The sequence below is a fragment of the Cebus imitator genome, unplaced genomic scaffold (genome assembly GCF_001604975.1).
Source record: "Cebus imitator isolate Cc_AM_T3 unplaced genomic scaffold, Cebus_imitator-1.0 Scaffold551, whole genome shotgun sequence".
Classification (NCBI taxonomy): domain Eukaryota; kingdom Metazoa; phylum Chordata; class Mammalia; order Primates; family Cebidae; genus Cebus; species Cebus imitator.
Window position 1 is genome coordinate 38,131 of NW_016107866.1, and position 23,736 is coordinate 61,866.

Sequence of the window (23,736 nt, forward strand, 5' to 3'; positions counted from 1 at the left end):
AAAAAACACTGTAATTCAGGTAATTTTAAATTCTGAATTTTCTAATGCTCAAAGGGAATGTATACAGAGCTTGAAATTATATTAAATTATGTTTGAATATGTTGTAGATAACATGCTCATGCTCTTGTCTGTTCTCCCTTACACTCCCAATTTTAATGTTTAAACTTTGGATTATAACATTTATAATGTAATATATAATATAAAAAGAGCTTACTCTGCTTGGTTCCTCGTTACTTCTGTTTATCATGTCAACATAAGTTAGATGATTTTAAATGAATGAATAAATGTATCAGTCAATATTTTGTGATTTCTATGAGAAGAAAGTATTATTGACATTTTGAATCCAAAGTGTAGTAAGTGATGCTAATCTCTATACATTTATATAAGTATTCAACAACAATAAGCATTGCCTGTTCTTTTTAACCTTTGTTCTTCTATGTATACAATTTTGGGACACTTTGAGAATTAATTTTTTTATCATTGTCAATAATTGAATTAAAGCTACAGGACAGCAGTACGTTTAAATTTTTATATCAATATGCTCTATGGTATAAAGTCTATGAAAATATATTAACCAAAATGACTGCCTAAATTAATATTTAAGTGGCATTAAGCTAAAATAGCCTAACAAAACTTAGAAAATATCCATAGTGACATTATACATTTTAACCATGTTAAATTGAATTCATCAAAGTATACAGTAGGTGTTCAATAATGTTAACTATTATTATAAATAACTTTACAAAAGAGTCATGACTCAAATAATTTAAGCAGGAGAACAAGATTGAACTTTAGTACCAATAGTAGTGTAGACAGTAATCGGTACTCAACAGATGCAAGAACTTCAGTTGAAAGACTGTTAAAGGAAGTTATCAGTGATACATGGAAGGGCCAGGTGTCATTACATAATCAAAATATAAGACTATTAGTAACAAATTCAGAACATAGCAATAGTAAAAAAAAAAAATCCTGTAGATTTATAGAAGTGTACCTGGCTATTCTCACAAATAATAGAAGGAAGTGATTATGATTCCCCTTATATAAAATAGATAGTTTTAGTCCATTCTTATGCTTCTATGAAGGAATACCTGAGACTAGGTATTTATTTATAAAGGAGAAAAGTGCTGAGCAAAGGGGTAAAAGCCTTTTATAAAGCCATCAGATTTGGGAGAACTCACTGTTACAAGAACAGCAGTATTTGGGTAACCACCCCATGATTCAATTGCCTCTCACTCGGTTCCTGCCAAAGCATGTGAAGATTAGTGGAACTATAATTCAAGATAAGATTTGGGTGGGGACACAGCCAAACCATATCAGATGCCAAGATGAATAAAAACTAAAAACTCAAACCCTAATTTATTTCTACTTCCTGGAGAAATTGTTAGTATTCCTTAAAAAACCTACTTAACAAAAGATAGTGACTGAGTTGCTTAATTCCAATTTATCAAGGTTGAAATCTATAACAAATTAATTTTTAGGTTGAGGTGTCCTTTCACCTGCTGATCCAAGCATGACAAGAAAATAATTAGAAACTGTAATTTTCAAACTTGATAGAAGCAAGTTATTCTTTCAGAGTAATTTATCAGAACCAGCTAAAGAATGATTATTTTTACTGTTACACATGGTCTCTTGGGTGGTTTTCAGTGTTGTTGTTTTGTTTTTAACAGATGGAAGTAATAAATACATAGTAGAGGGGATATGTCAGTAATACATAAAAATTCTTTCCTGAGGCTGTATGAAATACCCTGTCATTTAATGATTTATGTAACAGTTATGAGCACAAACTCAGCACAACCAAAGCACACGTCCAATGGAGTCTCTAAATAAAATTGAAAGCAGAATCTGAATTCACTTTAACTGTCAGGTCTCACAAAATCAAAAGCTTTTTGTATGACTGACCCTTGTCCTAAGGATAAAAGCTAGATTTATTTTCTTCCTCTGTCACCCCTCGCTATGTAATTGAGTTAAACATAATTAGGCCTTCCCAATGGTGAAAAAAATTCTTTATGAATTTCTACGGGAATGTGAATACAATGCACATTTGTCAGGAAAATCTGTGAAAGCAACAAATTTAATATAAGAAGAAGAAATGGAGAATAGTGATTAAGATTATGAGAGTAGCCTTGAAATTGGACAATATTGGGTTTCTGTATTATCTTCTGCTTCATACCAACTGTATAACCTGAGAAAGTTCACTGGTTTATCTCTTACTTCAACTGAGGAAATAGATAAGAATACTAACCTCAATAGATATTTTTTATAAGATTTAAATTAAGATAATGTGCAAAATATTTAGCAAAATATCTGGCAATAGTGAGTCCACAAAAAATTTTATATTTTTTTTCTTAGTAAACAAAAGTACTTTTGTTGTGTATTCCCAACTATCACCCCAAACTGCAATTCTAAACATTGTGGAAAATGAATCAATTGTGCCATTAAAGGGAAAGCCTTTCTGATGTCTGGTGGTGGAATTAAGGGACATAATACATAGAAGTCTAAAAAACTTATAAAATATCAATGTTGACATTATAAATTTCATATTTAAGCACACTACTGGCTGAAATCATGGTTAAGGCAGACTGACAGTACAATTTGTGCTAAAAACACAGAAAATAATTTTTAAAATAGCTCAGTCTCTGATTACATTTTTAATTCCTATGTAAAGAATAATGTAGTTGTCAAAGTTGTTTCTAGAAATTATAGCATTAAAATGTGAATGTACTGTTAGTATATTTTTTATTGTACGTTAAGGTATACAACGTTTTTATATAAATACACATAATACAATCATTACTACAGTCTAGCAAATTAACCTATTTTTCTTGTATAGTTCTCTTTTGTCTGTATGTGGGTGTATGTGGTACAAGTACCTAAAATTGGCTGTCTTAGTAAGTTTCTATTTTATAATACTATTAACTGTGGGCCTATGTCCTGTAATAAATCTCTATCCTTATTTATCCTACATAAATGAACATTGTACCCTTTGACCTCCATCTCTCCATTTTCCTCACATTTCTACCCCTGGCAGCCACCTTTCCACGTTCTATTTCTGTGTATTTGAGTTTTGTTTTGTTTTCGATTCCACATATAGGTGATACTATGGACTATATTTCTTTCTGGGTCTGCTTTATTTTACTTAGCATAATTCTTCTAGGTCCATCTGCTATTGCAAATAGCAGTATCTTGTTTTTTTAAAGCTGGGTGCTATTCAACTGTATACCTTGCAATTTCTTTATCCATTTATTCATTTATGGACATTTAGATTGTTTCCATATTTTGGCTATTGTGAATATGCATAAATAAACATGAGTGTGCAGCTGTCTTTATAAGTTAGTGATCTCCTTTGGCTATATATCTAGAAAAGAGATTTCTGGGTCATATGGTAGTTCGATTTTTAAATTCTTAAAGAAGCTTCATACTGTTTTTCACAGTGACTGAACCAATCTCTATACCCACTAAAAGTGCAGAATTTTCCTTTATCTGCACACCCTTGCCAATACTTGTTATCTCGTCTTTTTTATAAGAGTCATGCCGACAGATGTAAGATGGTGTTTCATTATGGGTTTTTCATTTTCATGATGATTAGTGATATTGAGCACCTTTTCATCTACCTGTTGACCAATTTTACTTCTTCCTTAAAGAAATATCTATTGTCTTTTGCTCATTTTGGCGGGGTTGGGTTGTTTTTTTGTTGTTGAGTTGTGTGAGTTCATTATATAGTTTGTTCATTAACCCTTTATCTGATAATACGTTTCACACATGATTTTTACAATTCATTGTGGCTTTGCATTTTGTTAATTGTTTCCTTTGTTGTACTGAAGCTTTTCGTTTGATGTAGTCCCAATAGTTTATTTTTTATTTTGCTGCTTATGCTTTGGTTAAATATCCAGAAATTTCTTCTTGGAGCCAGTATCAAGGAGCTTTCACCCATTTTCTTCTAGGACTGTATAGCTTCAGGTCTTATGCAGAGATCTTTAATCTATTTTGAATTAATTTGTGTGTAAGAGCCAGTTTTGTTCTTTTGCATGTGGATATTCATTTTCCCACACTATTTTCTGAAGAGTCTGTTCTCTCTTCATTGGGTCTTCGTGGTGGACTTGTCAAAAATCTGTTGACTGTATATGCTTAAGTTTATGTCTAGGCCCTCTACTCTGTTCCACTTGTCTATGTGTCTGTTTTTATGCGAATTCAATATTGTTTTGCTTTGTAAATACATTTTTATATCATTTTCCTTAAGTAATCTTATTTAAAAAAACATTTTTAATAAAATTGCCAATTGTATCTTAAGGATTAATGTCTTCCATAAGAGGCTCATTTCCCCACAGATGGGGGTATATTAACATGACTCTGACTAAAGTGACATTATGAGCCAGAATGTCTCATATTAACTTCTACATAACACATTTACTTTTGTAAGTTTAGATAGGAAACTTGCAAAAATACTAATATCATTTCATTTTTAAATCTTAAATTATTTATTACGATATTATAATTATTAAAAAGTTAATCTCATCATTTAAAAAGTCCAATAAGGAAATGCTTTGGTGATGAAGTTGTAGTTACTAGACTCATATATCTGCTATCTTTTAATAACCTATTCTTTTAGAAACTAAAACAACAACAAAAAACACATTTATCTAAATTTCACCTTATGTCCTATTCATTAAATGTCAAGCCTTTACTCTACCAAATCATGAAGCTAAACAGTATTATTCAATATAATTATTTAATCATGATTATAATTCATTAAACTTACTGCTAACTATATAAAACAACAAATTATATTAATATAACATAAATGTGCAAGTTAAAAAATTTAATCATTCTCTAAGGTAAGTGTTAGCAATTACCTTTCAAATACTACGAAGGGACAGGAATAAGAAAGGCTAACAAGATTCATTTGAACATTATTTATTCTGTATGTCTTCTGAGATACCATATTTATTTTTTTTTCATTTTTAGCATTTTATTTTTCTAGAATTATATTTAGAAACAATAATTCTATACATTTTAATATAAAGGGTTAAAATATAAAAATATAGAAACAATTTAATTTGCTGTCTCACTGATTTGCTTGGGATTAAATTAACTAAAAGAACATAGCAATCACTCAATAAATATAGGCTATGTTCTAAATATCATCATATATCTCTTTAATATACTTTAAACTGCCACATTAGGAATGCAAAGTCACATAAAATATGTACTACATATTAAACACTATGTAAAACGCCAGTCTTTGTTTTCAGCTTCACTTCAATTTTAGCTAGTGTGTGAGCAGTAATTTTCTTCAAGCTACTAAAAGAACTTACTTTTGTTCAAAGTTCTGTTTTAATATTTGTCATAGTTTTTTTGGAACTACATTTTTACCTTTGTCATAACACCCTTAATATATGGAGGAAGTTTTAGACTCCATGTTTTCTCAACTTCCATTTCTACTTTTTCTATTTCTTCTATTCCTGTGATCACTGAGCAAGAATATTTCCCTTGGATGTCACTAAAGACGTTGTTCTCTCTGCTTAATGCTTAGTTTTCTTTAAAAAAAAAAAAAATCCCTTGAAATATATTTGCAAGGCCTTTCATTTACTGGTGAGCTTTACCAGAGACTCTGCTTGCGTAGCCAGTTCACATCTGTTCAGACAGCAGCAACTCACTAAGATAGGTGAAGGAAGAAAGCTTGCTAAACTACATGAATGACAGACCACCGATGCTGTGGACACATTCAATGCTGTCTTTACCTGAGGGCTGCTGTGTTTGTTTTGTTTATAATCAGTAACTGATGCTAAAGGGCATATAAACAACAAATACTATAGGGAATGATTTTCAAAATACTGAAAACTAAATGCAAGTTTATAGTAGTTTGCTATTAAAAACTTTGGTGGAAAAGGTCAGTTGAGAATTTGACAAATTAACAAATGAATTTTCCTATTCTTGTAATTCTCTTTATAAAGGCTCTCTCATTACTTAAAATTACAACAGAGAAGGCTAAGGTTTATGGCACAAGAATGGGAAGACCAACCCACACCTGCACAAAACAAGAAAGGTGATAAGTGAACTTTTAGTAGATTTTATAAAGCCCAAGCAAAAACAAGCCTTGAAAGCCTAGTATTTAAATCAAATAGAGATCATGGTGGTGAAAGTGGGCAGGAGGTGCTAGGGGAGAAACAGTGTGGCGTTCTGAAATGCTTTATGTCAGGAATAAAGATATCAGGAGCAATACCCTATGCAAATACAGAGTTCCAGGCATGGTAAAGAGGATTATTTTAGCATTAGTAAGAGAATAGCAATAGAGTCAGTACTAGAGATTCCCTGATAAAAGGCACCTACAACCTACCAGAATAGAAAAGGATGTATGCTCACTTCCCAACAAGTAGCTGAGGAAGATTGCAAGACTTGCTTAGAAAATCCGAGATCTGAGTCCCACTTCGAGGACCCCTCAAGTAGCATAGTAAGGTAGACTGAATCAGATTTCCAAGGAATGGGGCCTGGTTAGTTCTTTAGGCTAATTCTTTGCTTTACTGTATTTCTGGGGAAGCTATCAGGATTCACCAATCCCACAACTCTTCAAAAGAAAAGGCAAAGATAATACTGTTAAACTCAGGGAACTCGTGATTTGCCTAAGAAAAATGCAGACTGAGTAGAACTAGTGACTAAAGGCCAAGATACTTCCAAGGACATAAACAATAAATGCTATAGATGCTAGACACCGCACCACAACTAGAAAGACCAGATGAAGCTGACTGAGTTCAAACAATAAGAATTCTCTTTTCTACCATGCCAGGATGTTTTCAAGGAAAGCTCTTCACTTTAATTGAGACATAATTCAATTAAGAAAAATAATGCAAGATTCTAAAGACCAATGGCAAACAAAAATTTATAAACATCTCGATATCTAAAAGATACACCTTCACTTCTAAAGGTGTTAATAGCATAAGCAAAGTATGATAAGCAAAATATTTCCATGACGTGAAAAGTTCCTACTCAGAATTCTTTCTGAATGTAAAGAAGATAATAGTCAAATCTGTGATAATGAAAGAAGACAAGACATATAATTCACTGAATAAATGTTTGCTATTGTTAGACAAAAATAAAAATAAGATTCATTTAATGCCGTGTTACTTACTATCTCCTTTCCCCTAAAAGGGGTTATTAAAATAATAGTTTACCTTAAAATCAGTGTTACATTGGGATTATAGGACAATTTGATTTTAATCCATGAAAATGTCACCTTAATGAGTTCACATTCCGTTGGATAATCATTCATGTGTATGATTTAGGGTCTGTAGTACCTGGATTTTTAATGTCAGCTATTATTTTTATTATCAGTATGGTTGCTAAAGATGAATAGAAGTTTCCTATAAAATGGATATCTCAATCTCTCTCTTACAGAGTTATATAAAAATAAATGAAATAAACACACATATGTGCCTTGTATTCGGTTGTATTTCTTCTTCTGTTTTAGTTTTCACTTACCTGGTACTTTTCAATGGAGCTCATTATAGTGGTTAAAAAGATTTACAGTCCAAGAAAAAAAAAAGGAAAACAGGGTCACTTTTATTCCCTTCATATTTCAGAATCTGTTGCATACTTCTGCTTTTAAATGAGCTAATTTTGTTTCTTAGAGAAGAGATAATTAAGAGAAAAAATTAACATGGTTTTTCCTCCTGAGACCTTTTCAGCAATAGCTTTTTAATTATCCTCTGTAGTAAAAATAACAAATTACAGCTTTTAATAAAAAGCCTCACTTTAGGGTACTTGGGGATCTTTAGGCTAACCTCTAAATCATATGAATGGAATAGATCTCCTGGGGAAACAAGACAAATTAAATGGATTTTTTAAATTGACATGAAGAAAATAGTTTCACAGTTACATATCATCATGCTTGTAAGTATGATCTGGGGCTGTTATCTGCAGTATGGTTTAGAACCTATCTTCTCTGAGGATTTTCTGGTATTACTTTCAGTAAGTGGAATAATATTGCATTTCCTTTCGTGTATGTGCAAACATTACATTTAGTTTTCCAGTTTTACATTTTGCACAGCTGAGATACAATATGAAGTATTTAACTGCTTATTCTGCCAACTGCTGAAGTGTATGTTTTCATTACAGCTTATATTAGAGACTTGGAATCAAAGTTATTGCTTTTTAATACACATATCGAGTTATGGACATTGGAGCTTGTAATAAGTAACAACATCAGTGTATCTGCTGAGAAATTACTTGAGTAGAACACTCGTTATAAGAAGAGAATAACTGCAGTGTCTCCTTTATGATGTACTTCAAATTTTCAGTGGCAGTAAACTCTTATTTAAACTTATATTAACACCCAGAAAAGTACACCTTGATTAAACTTGTGTGTCTTTAGGTAACAGTAAAATGTCAAATAAGTTATTCTGTAATATTTTTGTGTGTTTAAATTGCTTTTATCTGTCTTTAAAAATCATAGCACTTTGTCTATTATTCATATATATAAATATCTAAAATTTTAAAACGGTAAAAGTATTGTCAATTATATTATGTTATAGAATTTTAGCCTACATAACTGAAAGAAGCTTCATAATACCTAGTATTAACTATGCATGCTTATTTATGAAAGATAAGTACTTTCTGTGAAATTAGGTTTTTTATCATTCACCACTGTATGTAAATTCAGTGACTGTACGCAGTTTTCACTGAAATAACTTGGATTTTCTGCTGTACTCCTTGGAAGCCAGTTAAATATACATTGTATGCTGGCACTTAATCTCATCACATTTCTATCAAATTAATGACCAGACATAGTGTATTATAACTAAATATATAAGGGCTCTGCTAAAAACAATTAAAAGAGCAATAAATTCAGGGAAAACAAAGGAGAAAGAGTCATTTTGGGTCTAATCACATTCTGAAGCTGCCACTTAAGAGAGTTTCCTTAACCTCTCTCTGCCTCAGTTTTTCATTCATGAAATAGGACTAAGTATAGTTACTACTTACTAGGGTTTGTGGTATATTAAATATGAGGATAAGCATAATACAGTTAAAATAGTAGCACATGGTAGACTAATAGATGTATTTTTTCTTAATTTTCTGAGCTTAAAATACAAGTTAGGGAGTTATCAATACAGAGATATTAGAGGAAGCTCCCGGTAGTAATGAGGTGGTTTAGCAGGACTAATCTGTGCCTCACCAAATGTAGCCTCTGGATTATTTGTATCCAAATTACTATGTGGGAGAGGAGATGCTTTTTAAAGATTATATTTATAGATCTCATTGAACCATATTTACTGATGGTTGAAACCTAGAATTTTGGTTAACAGTGACATCCAGTGATTCTTATGCTTGCAGAAATATGAGAACCACTAGTACAAAGTACCAAAAACACCAAATTTAAAATTCTAGAGAACATCAACATTGAGAACACAGGAAAAGAAAATAAGGACCAAAGATGCAGACATGGGAAGTAATATGAGCGAGACCACTGTCATGGAAGTCTAGGGAGAAAGAGTTTTAAGAAAATTCAAAATTACTTCTCTCTCTTATTCTCTAAGTCTTTATTAAAAACAGAGAAACATTTCAGGCCTACACAAAATAATGTAATCATAATTTTTATATCTACCATTAGTGTAAAACAAAACAAAACAAAAAATCACCCAGTAGAGTTGAAGTCCTTTCTTTACCACTCACAATTGCATCGTTTTCCCTTGACACTCTCCTAACCTATGCAAACCGTACCTTGAACTGTTTATTATTTCTCTTCATTTCTTTATACTTTAATACATACATCTATACATCCTCTTTAAAATACATAGTTTAAAACTAAATTTTATAACATATCTACTTCAAAATTCATTTTCGTTCAATATTAGTTTTGGGAAATTTATCCATGTTAATGTGTATGACAGTACTGAGGCAGAGAACAAGGCAAACTCAAGGCCTTCTCCAACCAAGGGATCTTCTCCACTCTTTGTAACAACAAAGAGTTTCACAATCAAAGTAAAAGTAGACCATATGGTTGATGCCCTTAGGAGCATGTCAGAAACAACAGTATATCTATAGAATATGTCTTTGTCATAGGCCTCCGAGAACCCCCAATAATAGAATTTTAAGCTACATTATCAGCACCCAGTGAAAAATAACCAAGCAAATAAAAGGAGAAAAGCCCCATGAAAAAGGACACCATAGATTTCAGGTATGAAAAATAATAGACACATATTACAAGGCAAAGCAGGATTATGCGTGTATTTATACATATATATATATGGGGGGGGACTGTATTTGTTATATATAAATATATGTATATATATATATGAATATAAGGACAATTTAAAAAATCACTATTGTATAAGTCATTAAAATATTAATAGTTTTAAAATCACAATTTATAATAACAAAGCTGTGGGCTACCTAGTATCTCATCTAATAAATTATATGCATAAATTTAATAAAGAAAGCTTCAGAGTGCTTGTAAAAGACATTCAAGTATTATATGTATATGGAAGGATAAAGCGAGAGAAAAGGAGAGAGAGAAAGAAACACAGAGAGAGATTCCTACATAGCTCTATAGATCTATTTTGCTTTTGTTTTTCCAAGTATTATATACTTTATTGTTGCTGAAGTACAATTTTAAATAGATTATGTTGAACATTTTCTCAGTTGTAACTCTAAACAAATTCTAATGTAAGCATTAAAAATAAAACATCATCTACCTTTTTGTTGGATCATCTTTATCAAGTTGCCTTCTATTTCTAGCTTGTTAATAGTTTTATTGTAAATATGAGTGGTTGTTTCCCAAATTTTTCTCCATCTAGTAGAAATAGGTTTTTTCTTCTTTTACCAGTTAACTATGTTAATATACTTTCCAAAGTTAAGCAATCCTTACATCCTTGCAAGAGAAACAATACTGGATATAAAATGACCGTTAAAACTTAATGAATTTACTTTGTATACATATTTTTCTTTCTCGTACAATCCTATTTTTTGTTTAAATTAAATAATATAGCTGGAGAGTGTTTTTAAGAATCCCTGCAAGATTTTATAAAAGATTAGAATTGTTTCCTGAACATTTTGATAACTGTGCTATAAAATTATCTGAGCATTGTGATTTTTTAGAGTGGGAAAAGCACTGTGAAACTCATTCTTCTTCTAACATATTGCAATCACATTTTCATCTTCATTATTCTGACACCATTTATTTCAAGGTGACAATTGCTCCCTCTTGCCAAATCCAATGGAAAATTCCTAGCATTCATCTTAAGTTTCCAACATTCTTATGGAGATGTCCTCTGATTAACTAGATAAAAGGATCCCCTCTGCAACCTTCCCACTATGACTCTTAATCCGCTTGTGATTTTTTATTTTTCTTTATTGGACATATAACTGAAATTTTATAGTATACATTTGTTTATTGTGCCTGTCTTTTTAATAGACTTGAAAAAGTTAAGGATTTAGTCTTTGTTTTATATTTCTAATGCACAGATGATACAGGAACTGTTATATATGGAATGTATATGTTTACTAATGTGATAAAGAGTTCTAAGAAGTAGCTAAACTTAATCTCTCCCAACTAGCAAATCAGAGATACTTTTGAAATTTCTGACTCTTACTAAATATTAGGTGATATAGTAAATCTGTTAAATCTGTTTAATGAACCTCTGATCATTTGGCAATTACCTGCAAACATCTGCATGTAAACATCTTCAAAATTTGTTTCTCATTATAGACACCTGAACTTTAATAATATGTATTAATATATTTTTTCATTTAATAAAATTTCAGAATTTGTTTTCAATTTTCTTGGTACCTCTGAAGAACAGTCTGTGAACATTATTATATAATTGTTTTGATTTCAGGCTGGGCAGCAGCGTTGGTGGGAGCAGGAGATTAAAATAAATGGGAATATTCAAAAGGGAGAATTAATTACATATAACTTGACAGAGCTAATTAAACCAGAAGCTTATGAAGTCCGACTGACTCCTCTCACCAAATTTGGTGAAGGAGATTCAACAATTCGTGTGATCAAATATAGTGGTAAGTAGCCTTTTATTTAAAATTATTTATATGTTAAACTATATGGAAAATTTTGGTTGCTGCTATCTAACAAATTTAGACACAAAGTAAAATTTATCGTATTGACTTTCTGGGTCATTAGCCTGTTAACTAAACAAACAAAAGCCAAAACTCTAATCACCATAAATGTAACATTTGATTACAAATGTAGATACATAGGCTAATTTAGTTAACTCTGAACCTATGTGATATAAGCAATGTCTTTATTTTTGATCCTACAAGTTATGATACTATATTTGTCTGCATTTTATCTTTTCAAATTCTTGATGACTTTAGAACTTATGTTATTAAAAAGTAAAAAAAAAAATATCAATTTTTTTCTGTTTTTTTTTTAAATAAAATTAATAGACTTCAGGTTTAGAGTAGTGTATAAGGTTTACAGAAAATTGGCAGGAAGTATGGAGAGCCCCTTTTCCCTGAAACAATATCCCATTATTAACATCTTACATTACTGTGGTACATTTATAAAAATTGATTAATACTGAGACATTATTAAAATCAATAGTTTACATTACAGTTGTGTTGTACATTTATATGGATTTAGACAAGTGTATATCATTTCTCTACCATTACAATATCACCCAGAATAGTTTCACTGCCCAAAAAACCCCCACGCTCTACCCATTTATCTCCCCCTTCTCCAGTCCAGGCAGCCAATGACATGTTTACTCTCTGTATAATGTCTTCTTTTCGGGAATGTTATAAATTTGGAATCATACAGCATGTAGCAGTTTAAGCTTTTTTAGACTGCCTTATTTCACTTAAAATACAGAAGACTTCTGTGTGCCTTCTTGGGCCTTCATAGCTCATATCTTTTTATCATTCAATAATCTCCATTGCATAAATGTACCACAGTTTGTATATTTATGTACATGTCAAAAGACATCTTAGTTGCTGGATTTTGGTTTTGGTTGTTGGTGGCCATTCGTTTTTCATATTGCTAACGTTAAAAAATGCTAAATGTTTGTGTGTGTGTGTTAGTGATAGTTTTATTTTTAATCACTATATGCATAAAATATTTCTTCACTACTTAAATGTCCTATTTGGACAAACATAGAAATTAGTGAGGAACTTTCAAAAAGAAGTGGATCTAAAACTTTTATCTAGAATATCTCAAAGAGAAACAATGGCAATTAGATATGTTATTTTACTGTATACTAAAGACAGCCATATTTTAAAAATTGAAATTTTTGTGTATTTTATAATTGTAGTATTCAATGTTAGCTCTAGATTGTTCAAAGTATTTTTCAGGTTTGAATTAATCATTGTTAAAACAGTTCCTATTTGTTATATTGCTTCAGTGAAATATTATAAATATTTTTTGAGATGAAGTCACACTGTCTTGCAGGCTGGAGTGTAGTGGCGTTATCTCGGCTCACTGCAACCTCTGCTTCTCTAGTTCAAGTGAATCTCCTGCCTCAGCCTCCCCAGTAGCTGGGATTATAGGCATCCGCCACCACACCCAGCTAATGTTTGTACTTTTATTAAAGAGGGGGTTTCTTCAGGGCCAGGCTAGTCTCAAACTCCTGACCTCAGGTGATCCACCTGCTTCGGCCTCCCAAAGTGCTGGGATTACGGGCATGAGCCACAGATCCCAGTCGAATGTGATTCTTTTTATCATTGATTATCAGAGTTTGAGTTTAAAAGATAATAGAATGCTTTGTTTGCACCTGAAGTTCTCCATTGTGTTTACCCTTAAATATATGTTTCCTGCTAAAGGGGGAAGTAGTGACTATTGTAAAACATGAAAAATGAAGTAAAACTATTAAAAACTCATTAAAGTTGTTTATACTTACAATTTATACCAAAAAAGTAAGATGTATAATGTAGAATGCATTAGTATCAGTATCTTTAAAAGATGAAGATGTTGGGACTCAGAAAGTTTCAGTGTCCTGCACAGATAATAAATTGTGAAATGACAGAACTGACTAGATTTAGGGCTCCCCACTCCATTAGAGATCTTTACTTTCTTGCTAAGGTTAGTTGATCATTATGACTTTACTTAAAGAGATTTTAGAAAGTTAATAAGCTCAGTAGTTGTTGCTGAAAACTCTTGAGGCAACAAAATAAAATAAAAAATAGATGTGGAAAATAGGTATTACTTTTAATACCAAGTTTTCAAAATTGTTTTTACATACTTAGGTATACATATTAAGACCTCCAACATTTTTTACTAAAATTATTTTTATGTAATACAGGTTTGGGCAATGTATACTTTAATGGTTTAGAGGCATTGTGTTAGTCTGTTTGGGCTGCCATAACAAAATACCATAGTGGGAGGCTAAAACAACACAAATTTATTTCTCACACTTGTAGAGGCTGAGAAGTCCAAGATCAAAGCACTGGCATAGTTAGCTTCTGGTGAGAGCTGTCTTCCTAACTTATAAAAGGTCACCATTTCACCCTGTCTTCTTCACATGGCAGAGAGAGCTCTCTGGAGTCTCCTCTTCCTCTTATAAGGTCACTAATCCCATTGGATTAGGGCCAAGATTAATTTAATCTTAATCACCTCCCTAAAGGCTTTATCTCCAAATACAATTATACTGGGGACTAAGCAGTGGCATATGAATTTTTGGGGGACAGATAGTCTATAATATATATGTACAAAAATTATTCATGCAAGTTAAAATGAAAGAAGAAAATGAACTTGCTGCAATATTTAGAAGTTAGACTTGCAAATTTCCACAAAGTTAACTGCATTATGTACAGTGAATTTGATGACTAAAATGTTGGAGGAGAAGACTCCATTAAAACTCAGTCTAGTAAGAGCTTTACATATACATACAACCTATCTTAGAACTAAATTATAATTCAAGAATGCTTACATCTTTGAAAGATAGCATATAATTGTTTTAATTTTATATTACCTATGGAATAATTTTAATTTTTACTAATTTTAAAATACATTGATATCTTGCTATAAAATAAAATTGTTATTTTAAGTTCACTTTCAGTTCCTTTTCTGTTATTCTTTTCGTAATTTGCAATGTGGAATGTAGAATCAGAAAAACAACTACAGTAATGGGAATTGTCTTCTGTATGTAGGAATACTGAAAATAATTGAAAAACTTATTCTGTTAAAATTCATCATTTGTATACTAATGTTACAATTATGAACATTTTTGTCCATAATACTTTATTAGTATTGCACAAGTATAATAAAGGCAGTTAATGACAATGGAAAATTAGACAAGTTCTGCACTATAGATTAACTGCCCATTGTAATCTTGGGGAAGTACATCAACGCTCTCCGTCATCCAGAATAGAATTTTCTCACAGAGTAATAAGTGGTTAATTGATACATACAGATACAAATTTGTCTTAGATGAGACATATTTTTGTTGAAGTGTTAGTAATATTTCAAGTATTCATTACTCTTTGAGTGGAAATTCATTGGTACTTGTGTTGCAGATATAATTACTTTTTTGGAAAAAAATTATTTTGGTACCCCAAAACACAAAATGTGTTGCTCATCATTTTAACTCTGTATGCATGCACACGTGTGTATGTATGAGTGTATTTTAATGTAATTAAACAAAAAGGCACTGATGTTGTTATTAATTTTAGTACACATATTACAACATGGTATCAGGATTGCTTTATTTTCATATATGCCGTGAGCTCTCTACTTTACTCTCAGAAGTAGAAATCAACAGAAAACAAAAGCCAAAATTCTGCCAGATAATTGTTTTCACTGTTAAATCATCTACATTACAGATTGGCCTACTGTCAGTCTCAGTTTTGATATCTGAGTATATTTGTTTAGTACTGGTTAAAATATTTAAGAGGTCAGAAACTCTTGAAAAAGGAAAATTTCCCATGCTATTGAGAATAGGTCTTTTTGGTAATTAGAAGTTGTTATTGCTGAGCTCCAAAGCAGATTGTATTCAATCCTCTAAAACAAAATGGATTGCAGAAATAAATCTGAATGGCCACAGTGGGAAAGATCATTAATTTTTGGTAAGGAACTATGAGACACTGATTAGACTTTTATAAATAAAAGACATTCAAGCCATGCTAACATTGTTTTTTTTGTTGTTGTTCCTTTTGCTTTTCTTGTAGCTCCTGTAAATCCTCATTTGAGTAAGTATATTTTCACTTACAAAATAGCACTATATTGAATAAATATGAAGAACAGAACATTTTTACAAAGAATTGTTTAGCAATCTTTGTATAAAAGATTGGTTTAAAACACAATTGCTCAGAATCAGCAAAATTGGCATTAAATGTAGAGTTTAAAATTCAAAGGATAGGGATATAAAAACACGTCTTTTAATACTGATAATTGAGGTTTATAGGTTTTCCTAAATATTGAAATATGGAGCCATTTGCCAACCTGCTCAATATTTGCGATTTCTGCAGCTGTGGGATTTTTTTTGTGTGGGATTGCATATTATTTTTATTGTTGTTATGCATTTATTGATTTTCCTTCTTTGAATTTCTATATTCCACTTATACGAGTATGATTACTTAGAAAGTTGCTATTTGATGGGTTTAACTGAGACTTTCTTTCATAGAACACTACTTTACACTCCAACGTATTTGGTCTAATTTAGGTTATGAAATCTGTAAAATTGTTAAATTTGGGGACTTCTGAAAAGTTATTTTTGTTTTATATTAAATATTATAAGATGATATGTATCTACCTTAAAAATATTCCCATATATGAAAACTTCCCTGTCCCTGGAAAATAATTTTAAATCAACAGAGGATTTACCGTGAAGAAATATTTTAAATCAGAGCTATTTATTTTTAAGATTAGATTTTTACAAGCTTAAATAAGGACCAAAGAGTGTCTGTGGGTACAAAATGACCACTAGGTATCAGGTTTCTTATTCCTGAGTTTTTATTTTTATTTTTTCATTATATTGAGAAGGATTCAGAGAAATTTCTGCAGACCAAATAAAGCAAAATTTTGAAGACCACATAATGGAGAATATTTAAAATATCTTTAGTTATTTCTGTGTAGCTCTTGAAACTCTGCCAAAATCATGTTGTAATTAGAAAAGAAGTAGAAAATTCAAGATTCATTCAATTCTCAGTTCTATTATCTTTGTAAAAATCCTGGACTTCATTACTTTCCTATTTTATAAGTTCTTTTACTATTTAATATTACATTGACTTTTGAAAGGTTTGTACAGCTCACTGCATTTTCTTTATCTATCAGATATCCTATATTCTAATAAGCTTTTTAAATGATTGCTGGTTCACTCTAATGATAGTTTCTTTTGCTGTGCAGAAGCTCTTTAATTAGATCCCATTTGTCTATTTTGGCTTTTGTTGCCATTGCTTTTGGTGTTTTAGTCATGAAGAACAGAACGCCAAACACCACATGTTCTCACTCATAAGTGGTTGAACAATGAGAACACATGAACACAGGGAGGGGAACATCACACACACGGGTGTGTCTCGGGGTGGGCGTGGGAGGCTAGGAGAGGGACAGCAGGGATTCGGGGAATAGGGGAGGGATAGCACTGGGAGAAATACCTAATGTAGATAACAGAGTGATGGATGCAGCAAACCGCCATGGCATGTATATACCTATGTAACAAACCCGCACGTTCTGCACATGTACCCCAGGACTTAAGTATAACAATAAAAAAAATTAATTACTGGGTTTTAACCAGTGAGTTTTATTTTCATTTTACTTGCCAACTTTTTATAAATTTTCTTCAGTAATAGGTTTATTTACTGTAAAGATATATGTCCTTAGAAGGAATGAAGACTATTGATCTTGCTTAAGTATCTTTGTTTGATTTGAATTATTACACTAGTTATAATATTGTAAACAACTTACGCCATAAAAAATAGCCTAAACTATGAAAATTTTTAGGCACAACTGTCGTTTTTTGTAGTTTTCAGAAGCTGCATTATTGCTTAATTTTACTATGAAAGACACGTATTTTTGTTTCAAAAATTATATTGTTGATTTTTGAAGACAAGCTGTGTTATCTTTCTAAACAAGTTTAAATTACAAAAAAAATGTGGTTTAACAGTGTGATAAAAATTCATTATACATAGTCTTAAATAACATATAAAAAGTAAGATTTGGCAGTAGATGTATAAACTGAAATCCTTAGTCTTCACATTTGTTCTGTGACATCTTTTTGTGCATATGTAATATGTAATTAAATAACTGAGAACATTCAAAATCAAACTTTGCTTTTATGGGATTCAAAACTCCAAAGCAGTTTGAAATCTCCTATCATATCTAAAATATGTTTAAAGAAATACATGCATGTATATAAATGCATACACTGCTACACTGCTGTCACCAACCTTATTTTTCCAGCTGATAGCATCAAAAGGTCATGTCTTGTTTAATACAAGGTCTGTGGCACAAATGTGTCTAATAAATTTTTTATGTAGAATATTGTTTATTCAGAAATTAATATATTGATTAGACTCCCTTAAATACATATATTTCCTATAACTTTACTTATCCAGAATATAGAATATAAATAAAGACAAAGAGGTAAAGCAATTGTTTAGTCTAAAATACAAAAAAGAAAACATAAACTCAATCCCTAAATTTAAAAGGAAAGCCTTCTGTTTTATTTTTATTTGTAAGTACCAATAATTTTTAATTAATTCAGGTACATACTCTCAAACAGGGCTCCATTTCAAAGGATATCGAATAAATTTAACCCCAAGTAGGTAGGTTGGAGAGAGACTAAAATGGAAGTCTTTGTTCTTTAGGTGTTTATATCTCCATGAATTCCAGGGAATTTGGTTTCCATTTGACTTTATCATTTAATAGCTGACCTTTGCCAAAGTTTTCTCCTCTGTAAGCCTCTTGCCTAAGGATTATTGTGATTTCATAGAGTTGTTATGAGGCTGAGTGAAATAATATACATTACGTTTATTTTTTTCTTAAGGAAACACACTCTTTAATAATGTTCTAGCAGACCTTAACAACTTTTTTATTTACACCTATTTTTCAAGCAGGGTACATCCCAGTAAGAAAACCTTTGATACCTGGAAATACTACTACCACCCACATTTCAGAGATAGTTGAAAAAGTCTTTGTCTGAACTTGTGTTGGGTCTGAACTCAACATACGTTAGGCATCCAAGAAATCACAGTCCTTCTTAAAATCTTTAAAATATCTTATAATTACTTCGTTTCAAATGAATTTCAAGTATCCAGGGACCCCACATTTAGATAAAGTATGAAAGATGAGTACTTTTCAAAATAGTTTGCTTGCCCTAAGCACACTTCCATTTATGCAAGTGGGTATTAGAAAGCATCTGTAGACATGCATGAAAAATTATAAATTTAAAGTATACCTATTTAAAACTACCATCAGGTAAATTAATAAAGGTAATTTTCCAATTGACAGTTTTGTTTTGATTGTTTCTATACTGACAAAATGAAAGTTGCGGAAATTATTCAGCTATAATTCAAGCATGAATTGTATTCTTTAATTTCAGATATCTAGATGTTTTAGAGAATTGTTTGGGTCTTAAATATTCTATAAGATATTAATTTATATGTAAATTATTTTAGATTTTCATTAAAATTGGATTGTTTTTATGTTTAGCTGTAATCTATACAGTTGTAGATAGTGCATAGAGTGCAATAGTTGCACTATTATGGCTGTCATGCCATTATCACAATCTTGCATTATTATTGCTGTATAATAGTTTACATTTTTCTTATGAAAATATTGCAACATTTGTATTAATTTATTCAGTATTAATTTAATTATAATGTATCAACAGGAGAATTTCATTGTGGATTTGAAGATGGCAATATTTGTTTGTTCACTCAAGATGATACAGATAATTTTGACTGGACCAAACAAAGTACTGCAACAAGAAATACAAAATATACTCCTAATACAGGACCTAATGCTGACCGTAGTGGCTCCAAAGAAGGTATGAGGGTATGAACTGTTGTGTTCATGGCAATCAGGGAATTTTAAAAACTGTTACAAATATGAAATACTAATATTTAGCCACATATTTGAAGATTATGGAATAAAATATTAAATTTCCTATACAGTATCAATGTAGATATTTACAAAACTTATTAGACATGATTTCTTTTTCAGAACTCACTGATGTGTATAGTAGAGAGAATAGGAATTTTTTTGATAATTCAAGTCTAAATTTCGAATTTGGTCTCAAGTTTTTATACATTTTATCTTTAATTTGGTAGATCATTTATTCTTTATGTTAACACCACTATTAGTTATATATACACATACAGATTTTATAAATGAGATGCAAATCTTCCTATCCATCTTTATTTTGTATGAAAACTATAAGACTTCTCAGTGATTTGAAATTTCATTATGCCTAAGACTAATGTGTTTAAACACTTTATTTTGTCTGTTTTAAGGTTTTTATATGTACATTGAGACATCACGACCCAGATTGGAAGGCGAAAAGGCTCGACTTCTCAGCCCTGTTTTCAGCATAGCTCCCAAAAACCCTTATGGACCCACAAACACTGCATATTGTTTCAGCTTCTTTTATCACATGTATGGACAACATATAGGTGAGATAGCAATAATTACTGATTCTTATAAAGTTAATGATAACTAAAGAAAAAAGGTCATAAACACACAGCATTAAAACAATTTTTGTCAAAGAATGCTACAATTTACTTTTTCAATGACTTATCTGCATATTGCAAAATAAGATACTAAGAATTTTTCCCCACCATCTAATTTAGATTAAAATTTGACCTTTTAGAGCAACGCCTACTTTCTTTTGAAATTCTAAATTAGACAGACCCTCTATGAGTTAAATTCTTTACAAGATCTCATGGAATTGACACAGCATAACTTAGGCTGCTTTTTTCCAAAAAATTTGCTTTGAAAATGACTCAATGCATATTAATCACGATGAAAAGTAACGCTGCCATGTTTCCATGTTGTAGTTATTTTTAGCACCATCCACATATTTGAAATACTGTTTCTTTTTCCATGTTTTTAAAGTATGCCAAACACACCTGATAAGATTTAAGAACATTCTAGATCCTGCAGAGCATACAAAGATAAAGATACATTTCCTTTCCTTGGAGACCTTGTACAACAACAGAGGATAAGATACGTAGATGCACAATTGTGCTCGACAAAGAACTACATTATACTGAGGGTAGACCCAGTGAACTCTGTGAGGGAAAAGATCACACAGGTCTACCATTTTATGTGCAATTCTAAAATCCTGAACTGCTTATCAAATTTTTTAAATAATTTGGCATTTCATGTTAACCTGATATATAACCTGAACTGATATGAACTTATTTATAGTCTCTATCCAAATGAGTGTAAGCATTTATACCATTTGCAGCAAAAATATTACTGTGCTTAATAATAGGATTCTACTCCAGACCATTGCAGGAGGTATCACATAATATAATACAAGTGATATATTCTCTCACCTTTCTAACACAATACAAAAGTCTGAATAATGAAGCATATCTAACCCCAAAGAGCTTGAAGCAGGGATTGTGGATCTGTATCTAGGTAAGGAATGAGTCAATGCATCAATACAAAAAGAGAACATTTCTCTGGGTATGCAAAGGGATATGTTTTCAATAAGCAGAGATTAGCACAGGGAGGGTTAAGGCACTGGTAATAAGGAAGTAAAATGTGAGAAGTTAGGATTACATTAGTGTCTTTATATAAGTTAATAAAATAATAGTATAAATATATATGATATAAACTAATACAAATGGGCACATAGTATATGCCAGCCACCATATTATTTAATCTAAGTAATTAAGTTTGTAAAAGTGAATGTCAATCATTTTACAAGAGTCTCAATTGAATCTCAATTAAGTTTGTAAAAGTGAATGTCACTTTCCGTCTTGTACATGGAGAAAACTGAACCTCAAGAAGTTTGTATGAACTGCCAAGTAAATGGTTGTGCTGGGATTCAAACTCATACCCAATACTATTAACTAGTATTCTTCACATTAGAGCAATATGTGACAAGCCTAAAAGGATAGCGTTTGGGTTTTTTGTTTTGTTTTACAATTTGTTTTTATTTTTATTTTTTTTTATAGAGACAAGCTCTTGCTATGTTGCTCAGGCTGGTCTCAAGCAATCTTCCCTCCTCCACCTGTGCTGGGATTACAGGCATAAGCCATTGTGCCCAGCCAGAAAGCTCCTACGAAGTTAAACTACTATAAACATGAAGTCAGGAGACCTGGGCTGGAACTTGGCTGTAGCACTTAATCACTATAATACTTTCAAGAAGTCACTTAAAATGTCTGAAACTCAGTTTCCTTATCTGTAAAATGAGAATAGCAACTCTTATTTCAGAAAGCTGTAGTTTGGGTTAAATTAGGCAACATACCTAGTATCTTCAACCAGAAGGCAGACATTCATAATCTTAAGTTACTTTGAATCTCAAATAGCAATAATAATACCAATAATAAAGTAATAGTTGACATTTATGAAGTACTCATCATAGACCAGGATATTTTGTGGATTATTTCTCTTAATCTTCACAATACACATTTGTGCTTATTAAAATCATTATCCTGTTTTATAGATAACAAAATTGAAATACAAAGAACTTTAGTTCCCATGCCCATCATATGGCTAAGTAGTGAAGCCATCATACAAACATGGAAAGCTGGACACAGATTCTGCCTGTTTTATTACTCTGCAAGAACACCTCTTGGAAGGTTTGGCAAGCCTAGCTAACTATGTGACATTTATTTATTAGTGGTGTGAGTTATTACAGATTTTGTGCAAACAAGAAGCATAATGACATATTTGACTTAAGAAAATAAACATAAAATGTAGGTAAAATCATTCAGAAACAAAATCTAAACTGGAAACGGACTTAAAAAGCTATGAAAGGAAAAATCTAACAATTGCTAAACCATTTTATTTATTTTGAGATTACTATATTATTACTAATGTAGGATTAGCTCAACTCTAATTCTTCCTTTTGATCAATAATGTGCATTCTATTTACTCTTTATTTTGAATATATTTCATGGACTTTTTTAATCTTCTTCCAATTTACATTGGAATATATGTTCTAATTGACTTTTAAATAAATATTTCTAAGACCAATATTTTGAATTACTTTAAGGCATAAAATATGTTCACCTTATTTAAGAGACTAGTTTTTTAGGGCTTTATTTTTAAAATACTTTAAAAACACTTTTAATATGTCATTGTAATATACTGTAATATACTTTTAGCTGAACAGCTGTTATGCTTCTTTATTGTCAATGGATGTCCAGTTGACTTTCTGCTAGTTTTATTCTGAGTATTTTGGAGTCAGGGGAAATTGGGAGCAAAGTTCTCTATTTCTTGGCAAACATTTACATTTTGACCCCTGTGTCATTTCTTTGCTTCATCAGACTGAAGGTTGCTGGCTGGGTATCAGGTTTATTACCTGGGTTCCTCTCAGCAAGATGCAAGCATGCTGCTTACTAAAATCTAGGGGAAAATACCTGTTCCAGGTATTGTGTTATCAATTAGAACTAGACAAGATAGTTCATTAGAGAGATCTGCCAGTAGTTAAAACCTTCCCTCTTTGCATGTATAATTCTCAGACTTTTATTCATTTGTAAACTCAGGAGGCATTTACAGTCACTGGTTTTAAAACTGTACTTTCAGTTTTAGTCATTCTTTTGAAAATCTAAATTCAAAGAGGACTTGTCCTGAATTTCTAATAGCCTAATTAAATTTATAACTTCTTAAGTAATTGTAAA

General features: G+C 31.2%; 1 protein-coding gene across 1 annotated transcript in view; it reads left to right on the forward strand.

Annotated features, from left to right (window-relative positions):
- Nucleotides 1-23,736, forward strand: part of LOC108293853 (MAM domain-containing glycosylphosphatidylinositol anchor protein 2) — a gene marked incomplete at its 5' end in the record, with an annotated part of 80,249 nt that overhangs the window by 26,934 nt on the left and 29,579 nt on the right. Inside the window, 4 exons of the mRNA XM_017515448.2 lie at nucleotides 11,829-12,006; nucleotides 16,108-16,128; nucleotides 19,770-19,925; nucleotides 20,392-20,550. Of these exons, the coding sequence (XP_017370937.2) occupies nucleotides 11,829-12,006; nucleotides 16,108-16,128; nucleotides 19,770-19,925; nucleotides 20,392-20,550 (514 nt within the window). The remainder of the gene's footprint in view (nucleotides 1-11,828; nucleotides 12,007-16,107; nucleotides 16,129-19,769; nucleotides 19,926-20,391; nucleotides 20,551-23,736) is intronic.